This window comes from Mycteria americana, chromosome 11, assembly GCF_035582795.1.
Source record: "Mycteria americana isolate JAX WOST 10 ecotype Jacksonville Zoo and Gardens chromosome 11, USCA_MyAme_1.0, whole genome shotgun sequence".
NCBI lineage: Eukaryota > Metazoa > Chordata > Aves > Ciconiiformes > Ciconiidae > Mycteria > Mycteria americana.
In genome coordinates, this window is record NC_134375.1 from 15,976,182 (window position 1) to 15,988,598 (window position 12,417).

The 12,417-nt window shown below is 46.3% G+C and overlaps 1 protein-coding gene across 1 annotated transcript; it reads right to left on the reverse strand.

Moving 5' to 3' along the window:
• Positions 1–786: 786 nt before the first annotated feature.
• On the reverse strand, positions 787–11,231 carry ARL6IP5 (ARF like GTPase 6 interacting protein 5). Its single transcript, XM_075513613.1, has 3 exons — positions 10,860–11,231; positions 2,861–3,078; positions 787–2,534 (listed from the first exon to the last, which is right to left on the reverse strand). Exons 1-3 carry the CDS (start codon positions 11,033–11,035, stop codon positions 2,362–2,364), a joined length of 567 nt encoding a protein of 188 aa, XP_075369728.1. The 5' UTR covers positions 11,036–11,231; the 3' UTR covers positions 787–2,361.
• Positions 11,232–12,417: the final 1,186 nt, after the last annotated feature.

The following is a 12,417-nucleotide window of genomic DNA, read 5'->3' on the forward strand; positions in this document are numbered from 1 at the left end:
TTTTAACCAAGCCCTCAGATGGAGCACAGCAGCAAGCGACAAGTGCAAAAAGCAGCTCCCCCAGAAAGCTCTTAGAGCACGCTGCTCTCCATACTGACTTCAAGGCCAGGCTAGTGCAGCTAAGACTTCAGCAGTTAGGAGAGGGAGTTACAGAGGAAAATAAAAGATGGTGTTTTACAATCTACAAATCAAGCTGCCAGGCACAAATTACTGGTACACCCAGAAGCAGCTGACACATATTCCCAGGGTATATGCAGCAGGACCTGTGAAGCCCTGCTCTGATCCATGTTCTCCCACTGAGCAACCTCTTGAGTGATCACAGGAGGAGGGAGGCAGCCAGATACAGAGACCGCACTACTAGTTTGACTGCAGCAGAGTTGGCTTCCTAGCACTGCTGAAGGCACAGATCTCAGTAATCTTAGAAGCAGAAATCCCTCCCAGGTAATTAAAAGAAATTTAAAATCCTAGTTAAGCAGAGTTATATAAGAGACTGAAACAGCATGAACAAATGCTTCAGTATTCCACCTCTGCAGAGAAGCCTTTGTAAGGATGCAAGAGCAAGGCCATAACATTCCTGCAGCTCTGAGGTCCCTCATGCCTCAACAAAATTAATACGCATACAGAGCATTCAAAGCCAGAAGCTCATCACAAGCATGGGCTTGTGGCATGAGCTGCAGGGTGACAGCAGGTCTCCCACCACCACTCTAGGGAGTTCCACCAACCACAGAAACAGAGACAAGCTCAAGTTTCCAGCCACTTTTCCCAACCTGAAATAAGTGCACTCAGTAATCACCATTGGAGTTTATTTTTCTTCATAACTGTGCAGTTTTTAAAATTCTACAGTAATGATGAAGTCATAGGCTACTATGCTCTTTAAATGTGGAAACAATTTTCAAAAAACAAAGACCATGCGCTATGAGTGAGGAACAGGCCATTGACTCTTCAGCTGGAATATACAGACATTTTCAATAAATACTGATCACTTTAACACTTAAATGGAATGACATGTTCAGATTTCTACACAGTCCACTGAAAACAGCATGGTAAGTTACATAAAAGCTTCAACTTTAAGGATGCTTGCTTTTTTGTCAAATTAATTACTTTGTTAGAAAAGAGAAATGCAAGAATATTTGACATGGAGTGTCACCTGGACAACTTTTTCCCCCCCTGTTGTTGGTAAGCTGCTGTTATCAAGACAATTCCATCAGAGCTGGCAGTTAAGTTAAAATTTATATAAAAGAATCCTACACACCACTTTCAGGAGTTGTTACAGGCAAATATCTTCATGAATTTGGAATGGGTTTTCAAAAACTGTATCTTGACATTTATTGCTTTTACTTGTAAACCTGAAATCCAGTTTATTCCTTTGAAGAGCGTCAGAAGTACAGTCAGTAAGATGCATGTTTTACTTATATATTTGCATTCTGGTTAAGAAGGAAAAAGATGATCCACGCTTGAGAACACACATATACCTCCATCTACAAAACAGCCTATACAGACTAAAGCTGAACAAGGTAAGTCCTAAAGTAGCAGTATTTAAAAACATCAATAGGGTAGAAACCTAGCTCATCCAATGAATCTGAAAACTTTTTTTCCTCCTGTGTTTGGCCATAGTTTAGCTGGTACGCAAGGAAGTTTGGCTCTCCTGCAGAGAGAAGCAGTTTCTATAGATCAAGATTTCGTTGAGAACAAAGGTGCATTTTACTGGAACTGACAGAGGCACAGTGCCATATATTTTCTTCATGCTTAGATCTATTTAGACTGTTTCCCAGCTGCTAAAGGAGGAATGTGAGGTGAGGACAGGAACCCATATTCATTACAAGTATTGCACAGTTCTACCGCTTGCTAGTTAAGCTAGCAACGTGGTCTCAATACAGACCACTCAAGGTGAGGGATTTGGAGGATGCAAGATACACCTACTTTCGACACATTCCAGCTCACCTTGAACATTGCCAGCCTGAAGGTCCTACCCAGCATAAACTGGCTAAACTGCCATCTTGTAGAACTGAGATGAAAGGGGTGTTACTTTTAATAGACAAATTTGCTACAAGACAGTTTGAGAGACTGCATTCCACAGGTTTCTATCTCTTCCTCCTCTACCCCCCAGAAGAAGAGACAAGCAAACACGTTTAAGTTAGTATGTATTTGTGTAAACACCAGAACATTTGCTATACAATAGAAAAAAGTTGCTGCTCTTATGTTCTTAGAGGAGCTCTGAAGACCTTGGAATACCTGTATCCTGCATCTATTAATCTGTACCACATGCATTTCCTGTTTTGTACACAAACTGAAAGCAAGCTTGAACAATAGTAAATAGCAACTACACTCCTGCAACAGGTAAAAATGCCACGTTGCAGCTGCTTACTCCTTCACTTTAGATATGTAGTCAGCCAGTTTGTTGATACTATCCTCTTGCTGTTCTAGAGCATCCAGTATGATGCCCATCGGGGTCTTCTTCAAGCCTATTCCTTCCATCTTGTTCTCCAGCTTGTTCTTTATGTTCCGGAGCCTCAGAGAAGCATGGACAAACATCACTGCATGGCAGAAACACACTTATTAATTGTTAATGCCCAAGGAATGCATAGTACTTGCAGCATTCACCTTAAGACACACTCCAACACCATGACATCACTGGAAGAAGATGAAGTCTCAATGACCACTTAAGTAACCACAGGTACCCACTTAATAATAACATTAAAGATGGCTTGTGCTGTTTTGTGTGTCCCCTCCCTCCCAATTTTGTTTTGGGATCATTTAAATAGAGATAGTAAAGGCAACAGCCAATTTAGACTGCGCAGACTTATTTGAGAAGGCTCAAGTCACATGCCCCTAGCCCCCAGAGAAGAGGAAAAATACTTACAGAGGAGAGGAAGTGTGATCCCAAACATGAACACCATGACATCTCCCAGATACGAGATCAAGAAGTAGCTAGACAGCATGATGACCACTACAAACGTGGTTGGGTACTGCTTCTTCAGCCTGCGGAGTATATCCCGGTTGTGCGATACCCACACAAACCCCATGAACACCAGCACCACCACAGTACCGCCAATAAGCATATTCAGGGGACTCAGAAATCTGGAGAGAAGAGGAGAAAAAGAAAAAAAAAAAGTGTCCTGTTTCAGAGCATTCATGACTTGTGTCCATATAGCAAACATCTAGCTCACTCATAACTTGTTACTAGGGAGGTAAGGCATTAAGAAGTCAGTTGTTGCTGTCAAGATCTTTATCAACCTCTGATTTTTAGGCAGAAGCTAAATAAAGCAACAAGTGCAACTGAACAAGCAATCTTACCAGTGATTTTAGATAAACTTCGTCTTTATGTTCTCTTCCTGAGCATAGCTCAGGATAATGAGAGTTTCTGCAGCACCTCATCAATAGAAGCACTTACCACCAGGACCCCTCCTACCTGTGCAATCAACATATTCACTTGGTATCAGACCCAGAGTTAGCAAATCCAGAGAGCAGATGGAGCCAACAATCAGCTGCCCAAGGGATTGATCTTCTCCCTACACATGACCAAAACCAGGCTCAGCCTAGGCCTTCAGATGAACTAGCTTTTTAGATTACCTCGTCTAGGTTTGCAAACTGGGAAAGGTAGCAGAAACATTGAGTAAAGGAAGTTACTTCACTATTTCTTATTTCTCAATAAACCTTCTTATTGGTTTACACCCAAACCAAATAATTTTATGAACCTACAGAACCTACTACCATCAGTACAACAGATGGAAGCCCAGTCCCAAGCATGCCCGAGAGTCAGAAGAAACTGGAGTATGGGATAAAGGTCTTGCAGGAAGAAGAGCCAGGCCTGACAAGAGGGTCACTGCTGAGGTTTGTGTTCTATTATTGTTATTGGAGTTACCAAGCAGACCACGCCATTGAGTGGATCAGCTTGGGACTATAAACAGTTTTGGACCAGGGCAAGAACATCACCTGCTCAAACCACTTTCCCAAGTATTTAGAACTTGTTTAGAGTCAAGCTTTCAGCAATGACTTTGCTTAGCTTGTTGCTGTACTCACACAAATTACATTTCACTTTATTTATCTTAATATATTTCTTTATTATATTTCACTCTACTATATTTCACATATAGTAATGTTATGTGATTCCACGTGCATTCTGATTTACTTGCTTGTATGTGCACTGATGTAATTACACAGCAGCGGAAGGCTCTGAGCTGCTACAACTATGACAGCAGCATAACACTGCCCTGATAAAGCCAGATGTAGTCAAGATTTCCTCTTGTAGACTTTGCAGTCAGTCTTACTGTTCCAAAGCTAACAGGCGCAATGACTCACCACTCCACCCCACTGCTGAGGGGGATGCTACAATTTGTGGTCTGTGCTTCATATCCGGCACAGGCAGAAGAAATCTGTTGCTGGACGCTGGTATGCCAACACTTTACCTGCAGTGCCAGAGAGCATTTTCCTAGAGAAGGAAGAACCCCCAAGAATTATTTCAGCCCAGAGGCTGGCTCTTGATTATTTAAGTCAGTTGTGCCAACAGGAGACAGGACAACTGGATGGAAAGAGATCAAAATTCAGACTACTTCCACACCTGCTTCTGCTACTCATGCTGAAAAGCCAACAGGGCTTTTTGGGAGTGGCGATAGATGCAACAAGCAATTCTACCCTGAGTCACTCCCTGTAGCCAGCCAGATTATTTTTAGCTCTGAATTGTCAATCTTAAGTTTCCAGGCTGGAAAAAGTGAACGGCATTGCTCTGGAAAGAAATCAGTTTCATCTGTGCTCCTTTGCAGCAGGAGAAGGAGGATGACTCATGACTGGACCACACTAGTGCCTGGTTTATATACATACTACTGGACATATGAGATTCTTAAAATAGAAGTCACCTCCACATCACAGCTAGCTTGGAGCAGAAATGGCCAAACTGACTCAGGCAACTCACAGCAACCAATTTTTTGTTCCCAAAAATCTACAGACAAGATAATCCTGGAAGCAACAAAGGGCTAGGCAGAGCTCCACTCTACACTTTCCATGTGTCTGGTAAATACTTTCAAAGCTTTATCTTCCCTACCCTTCCCTCTACTCTCATTACAACTCAGAAACTGGTGGTGAAGAGCAATCCCTCCATATTTATAAAGAAGAGACCAAAAACTTCTCTGCTCTACACTTCTTTCTGGTATTAGACAAGTTCTGTATAACTGACTGGCTGTAAGGGATGTGAAGGCAAAAAAAAAAAGTTTCAGAAGATCCCACTTTCCTGGGGAAAGTTATTTGAATTACATGTTTTCTGAAGTGGGCTGCATTCCAACACGTTCAAGGAAACAGTGAATATAAGTATCAAATGAAGTCATTCAGAGCCACATGAAAACAGATGGGCATAGCAGTTGCCACTAAAAACTGGTATTCAGATTATCAGCCATGTGTCCACAGACTTCAATACTGTTGATTACAGTACTGGATGTTGTGTCATATGCCAAGCCCCCCCTTTACTGCTTGACTTGCCCACAGCAGAATTCACAGCACTATTTAAGATTCTGCTAGAAATTCGTATATAGAAACTTCTCCAGCAATGGCATTTTTCAGGAAGGCAGACCTCCATTATCCAGTTTCACTCAGATCTGTGGCCACACCACCCTCGATAACACAATAGCTAAAGACTGAAAAGGAAAAAGCATGGGACACATTATTTTAGAGCACCAGTATTTGGGGAAAAAAGAGCTGCATAACAGCCCTAGAAGTCACCTTATAGTTGAACCACCAATATTGATATTGGCCTTATTTATATACAGATCAGAACACAATATGCCAAATTCATGCTCAGGGAAGAAGGCTGGAAGTCTTTCAAAGCTGCAGAGACAAGGTAAGTGACCAGCCATTAAATATGTTACAAGATACTTTCTAAATATAGTTCTCTTTAGCAGGGATTTACGAGACCTCTCAAATACCTAAAAATGTAATGCATGGAACTATTAGCATGGCAATGGTGTGGTAACTTGAGTTTACCCTGTTCAGATGACTTAGGGGAAGAAAAACTCTTTTGGTGTTGGAGAAGAAAACCACTAACTCTCACTACCCTGAAAGAAGTCAGTATGGCAGGACTAAATAGCATTTGGGGGTGCTAACAGCCCAGAGCTCAGAGCACCCTAGCTAGATGATCTTCTGCATTGCTTTCTGTGGTGGACGAGGTACAACCCTGGTAGGATGCTGTGACCTCCAGTACAGCCGGGACAAACTGGCAAGGAAAAGCTGTCACCTAGATTCAGTTCCAGCAGTGTTGCAGGGTGACTTGCAATTACACTCCTGCTGCCCTTCAGAGACCAGGTTTCCTTCAGCATCTGCTTTGATACAAAGTAAAGAGATGGGAAAAATAAATAAAATAAAAGAAACATCCTGCCTGGCTTCAGGGACACAGGCATTGTCCTGTGCCAAGTAGCACTGTGGGACACTTTGTATTTGTGGAAGTAGTATCAGAAGACAGCAGCGGCTGGGGGTGCAGTTGTGTGGGAAGAAGTACTGGTAATGAAGCAGCTACCTCTGGCCAACAAAACCAGATTAAGATGAGATTTTTTTTTTTCCCCTGGATTCATATTTCTAGACTCTGCCCTACATGCATCACAAGACAGGTTAGATTTCCCATATAGGTGCAGGAAAGCCCAAAGAGCTCTGCTGTCAGTGACTTACCACATCACCTCTTCTTGACAGGTTATTTCATATCTGCACACTTGTGCACAGACTTATGGCAGGAGAGGTGAGCAGTTACCTGGAGCATATACAGCTATAGCGTAGGGGAAAAAGAGCTAGGCAAGACACATCCTTTGTGCAAGACAAGAAGCCTCCAGCAGCATGAGCCCAGAAATAGGACAGGCCACATAAAAAGCAAAAGCAAGCTAGCTCCATCCTTATATCATCTCCATTTTAGACGACTGTCTCAGGGTGATTCAGCAGTTGCTGTCACATCTATTTCTTTTGCATATGACCAGGCAAGCCTGAACAAAGGCACTGAGTAGGAGACTTCCAGTCATTGAGAACGACATCTTTTTACTTTGGGCAACTCAGGCCATTACATCAAATAAGCCTGAAAATTCCCTTTTAGAAGACTTTTTGCTCCATCATGTTCCAAGCGGCGGGCAGGTTAGAGCACTTAAGTGCTTCTTTTCTCATTTGTATTAACTGTAAAGATAAAATGCTGCCTTGTCTCTCCCCATACTTCTACCTTCAATGAGGTTATATAGAGGTACCACATAAAACTGGCATGTTCCAGGTGATAGCTCTCAGCATCTACAGATTTAGCAATGCTGCTTTATGTACTGTTGATCACTTACATTGCTTTGAGAATAGGAGACAGACTCCTTTCTGCAGAATTGCCAGACTTTTATGAAGTTATGTACTAATATTATTATGAAACATATGTTTTAAAGCGATGTGCTTTGCTCACTCATTCTTAATCTTTCATTAGGCATTACAGAAACTAAGCATTTTGCTGCTCTGGAGTCTTTGTTTTGGCAAGGCAATCACTTACAAGCATGTCAGCTAAGGTAGTGGTCTGGGGGAGAAAAGACAAGACACACACTTGTTGACTGGTAGGGGTTCTGCAGATGGACAGTGCATGTTTTAGAGAAGTGATGGCAAAGGAAAGAGACATCGAACCTCAGGCTGCAGGGAAGACATTATGCCAGAAGAGAACAAAGACTCTCTTAGATGCAGCACTCTAAAATCCAGTACACCTTTTAATACTGTCAGATTTAGAAACTAATTTTTAGCAAGTACATGGCAACAAAAGCCTAGAAGAAATTACATCAATTTAAGTAGTTAACTTTGAGCTGCAAGACAGAGAAGCCTTGTTGGAGTAGGTGAAAGCACAGACAAATTCCACTTATTAACCAGACTGATTGTTTGAGGGCGAGTTGCAAGCTGTTGTGGGAGGCACTAATTTTAATAAATATCTGTATAGCACTCACAATGACAGGGCCCTGGCTCAGGGTAAGAACGGGCAGTCCAGTTCCTATACAACTGGGAGAAAGGGCACAATTTGAGTTAGTAAAGATCTTGTTTTTTATCAACAGTCTACTAGTGTGCTGGGCTTTTTTGTAGGGAAAAAGCACCCAGCACACTAGTCCAGATTAATACTTAAATGAATTTGCAGGGCAGGGAAGGTGGAAGAGATGAGGCTGCTACCACCACCCTGTATTAGCAGAGTGACACTAATTCAGTAGTTTTAGTTTCTCATTCACAGATTTATTGTTTTCTACCTAGTCCTGTAGGCTGAAAGTAAAATCTACACTACTGCAAAGCACAGAACATCATTTACATGTAACAGTAGCTATCAGAGAAGGCAAACGGAGGGAGAAAGGCAAGAAATGATGCAGTAGAGACCATTACAATTCCACTACACTCACAGTAAGGTTATTCCATACCTTGCAGAGAGATGCTAAAAGGATGGAGAGGTCAACTTTGTTGTACAAGAGGCAGTAAACCAAAGCCATGGCAATAACCACTGTGCTTCCAGTATCAAGAAAGCTCTAGGCTGCAATTTCCACATCAGCCCAGCACCACCACAGCTACCAAGTACCACAATAGCTGAAAATCTCTGCATTACAAGTCTGTCTATATAATTAGATGGTTTAAGAACAGGTAGAGTTGGTCATGGGCTAAGTTTAGTTTTCATCACAGGAAGACCACTACATTAGCGGTTTCAATAATCCTGCCCTTAGCCTGTATACAGCCCCGGAGTTCCTGAAAAACCATGATTCATCATTTATCACTCAGGGATTCCTGCCCGTTACAGAATGAAATGCAAGACAATAACTTAGTCATCAATTTAAATTTATCAGGAGAACTTTCTTTACCTTTCTCCCAAAGCCACAGTCTGGCCAAGTGAAAAATCTTTTTAATAAAAGAAATGGACAGTTTTTCTCTACTGAAGTGTTATCCTGTTTCCTTTAGAGTTCTTCTCCCACTCCCTTTTACTTCAGTGTTAGAAGAATCAGATTCGTCATATACCAAAGGCTTTAAGACATGCAATAAAAAAAAATATTTGAGATCAAGATCCCACTCCAGGTGTTCCTCATCCTTAAGTTTTCAACTCAGAGGGTTACCACTCAGTATCAAGATATTAGAATTGCAGTTCTGATAATTATCTCCTGTGGCTCTCTTCCTCCTCCACCTCCGACCCCAGCAAAATAGTGGGAAATAAGTGGAAAATATATCACCCTTGATCTGAAGAAAAGATATCAGAGTTCAAAAGGAAGAAGGAATTCAGGAGACTGCGTAAAAGCTGCTGCCATCCTAGTTTTCCAACCAGAGGTATCAAAACTATTTACTCCCCCCCCCCCCCCCCCCCACCTTCTTGGGTAAAAGAGCTGTCCCCCTGCTTTCCAGGACCACTGTGACTTACCTACTCATTGAGAGCTGGCTACAGCATCACACTGCTAAACTAGGCTAGATGAACACAGAAGTTTAGACCAAGGTGGTATAAGAACAGCAAGACCATGGAAGTCTCTGTTTACCAGTCTAGTAGTCTACTGAGCTGACTGCAATATATTCCCACCAAAATTAAGAAGAAGAAAGCCTACATCACTATGCCAAACCTTTAACCGTCATATGCATCAAGAAGAAAAAGCAGGATTCTCAGCCCCTCCTTTCACAGAGCGCAGGCCAAAACTCTCTGCAACCCTGAGAATCTTCACCAACTCAGACGCTGGGTCAAGAGCTTCAGAGGCCCTACCAAGGTACAGACTGCTTAACAAAAAAAAAAATTGATTTAGGGGAAGAATTTTAAGCCTTTGCAACATACAAGATAAGATACACTTCAGCCAAAACCACTCTGGCCTACTGGCTGGGCAGTTTTCCAATTTAAGCATTCGCGTTTGCGCATTGTTTGTTGTGAAGAGTGGTATTCCAGTTTCCATATTAAAAGCTTAATCATCAGCCTCTGCTGCATGTCTTACTTAAGAGCTTTCTGACCAAAGACTCTAGAGCAATACTTGAAGAAGAGTCACATAGGCTTTTATTCAAAAGATGATTATAAGGTTATTTCCCAAATCTCTTCAGGAAAGCTAGGCCTGACAGAACATCACACCAGCAGATGGTCCTGCCTTGAGGGTCTCAATCCTGCCCACCACAATGAAATGAATGGGTACCTTATTTATTTCATATTAAAGGTTTTTCAGTATGAGCTAGCACAGAAATAACAACGGCTTGCTCTGTCCCCCAGACATAAGCTTAAAACTGTAATGGAGAGCAGAATTCATTTCCTCTTTTTCTTTTTTTTTTAATTCAAAGTGAGGCTTATCTGAGCTCAAACAGTCACACTGGAGAGATTTAGTGAGGAAGCACAGATCACTGTGCAGGATGCAGCCCAGTTTTTCAGAGAGCAACATCTGACACACAAACCCATCGCTGCTTTCTGCCAGAAGCACAGTGCCCCGCAACAAGCTGGGTTCCCGGAGCTCTTTCCCTTGGGCAAAAGGGCTTGATGAGCAGCCCGTCAAAGAGGAAGATAAGAGGGAGTCCTCAGATCTGTTAGACACCCACCAATAAATAAATCCTAAACCCTACTCAACACTCCTAACCTAACAAGTCCCCCTCCACAAGGGAGGCTGTAACCAGGCCTTAATTTTGTAAGTATTATTATCAGCGACACCAGATGAATCGGAGGTTTAAGGAGAGGCAGAGGAAGGGAAAGGCAGCTTCCCTGCCCCTGCACCCCCAACACCCCACCCGGCAGCGCAGCGCCCGGGGCCGGGCCGGACCCTTTCCCGTGGCAGCGGGCCGAGGCGCAGCGCCGCCCGCCCGGGGAACGGGGCCACCCCCGGGCCCGCCGCCCCCCGGGGCCGCCGCCCCCTCCCCGGCCGCCGCCGCCGCCGGATGGAGCGCGAGACCCGCGCACTGACCCCACGATGGAGACGACGGCGGCGGCCACCATCAGGTAGTTGGTCTGGTAGTAGAGCAGGTTGCTGACCACCCGGTTGTTCCATTTCGAGATGTCCTTGAAGTCGGGCCGGGCGAAGCGATCCGAGCCGGGGAAGAAGTCGTCCCAGGCCCGCAGCGGCGCCACCTGCACCTCCATGGCTGCCGCCCCCGCCCCGCCGCCGCGCAGGCCTAAGAGCGCCGCGGCACCGCCCCGGGGCGGCTCCCGCCCGCCGGCCCCGGCCCCGGCCGCTTCTCGACGCGGGGAGTAAACCCTGCGGAAACAGCGAAGGAATGAGCGGCGGCACGAGCGACAGCCGTGTGTCACAGCGCGCTGCCCTTCGCACGCCCGCGAAAGGCAGCCGACAGGGGCGTAGCGCTGCTGCTGCTGGTGTCAGTGGTGGCCGCGTATTCATTGTGTCCTCAGGAAAAGATGACGTGCGTTCAACGTTCACGTGGCGGATCCCGTTCGCATCCTCTGTGAAACAGGGAGCCGGGGGCCGAGTGTGGAGGGGGCCGCGAAGCGACTGCCCCAGCCAAGGAGGCACCGGAGGGCGGGTGTCGAGTCATTGCAGGGGGGGCCTGCTAGTGGGGCGGCTGCGCCCCAAACCCTCCAGCTTCGGAGGGGAAGGCCGGTGCCAGCAGCCACGGTGGTTCGAACCCCAGCGGTCCGTGCGAGAACGGCTGCCCCTTCAGCGCTTTCACGCTTCATCCCCTGCGGCTGGAGCGGCCGCTGCCCGTGCCTGGCCCGCACAACGCCCCGGGCCGGCAGTGCCGCCATGCCGGGCAGCAAAGCCCTGCTCAAAATGGAGGCCAGCAGTAAGCCAAGTGCGATCGCAATGCTGGAGGCTGGCAGCTGCTCCCCACGGCTCGATCTGCGAAGGATTTAGATCCCTAAAGTTTAGGAGCCTGAGGCCTGAAGTGCAACCCTCTTAAGCCCTGCTCGTCTGCTTCCCGCCCTGCGCCTAGACGCCATTCCGTGTGTTAGTTTTGCAGAGTGAAAGCTCCTGCGTGCAGAAGCTGGCTCACGTGTGGCCCCAGGCCGGCCGTGTGCAGGGCCGGGCCGGCCTCTGCCCCCGGAGCGCTGATAAGGCAAAACCCCTGTGAAAACACAGCTCGGTGGAGGAGCCAGCCGGCTGGCGGGCAGCGACCAGCCTGAGGCTCATCCCACCTCCGCGTCTTGTCTCTAGTCATCCCCTGGGCTTTACAGCGCCGCCATCACCACACGCTTGGTCCCCAAGGATGCCGTCCGAGGCTCCGGGAAGCATCGGGGAGGCGGGCGCAGGGAGAGCCCTCGGCCGCCCGGGGCCAGGCTTCGGGGCGAGGGAGGGAGGCGGCGCAGGTCCCCTCCGCGGGCCGCGGCTGCCCCGCGCCGCCAGGCCTGGCACTCCGCTTGGGACTCCAGGAGGGGGCTCCAGCCCGGGCTGTCCTTCGCAGCGCGGCCCGGGCGGGCAGGCGGCTGCGGCTCCCCGGTCCCTGCTTCAGGGGGAGGGGGGGTGGGGGTGGGGGGTAGGGTTGGTGGGGGGTGTCCGTCCGTCCGTC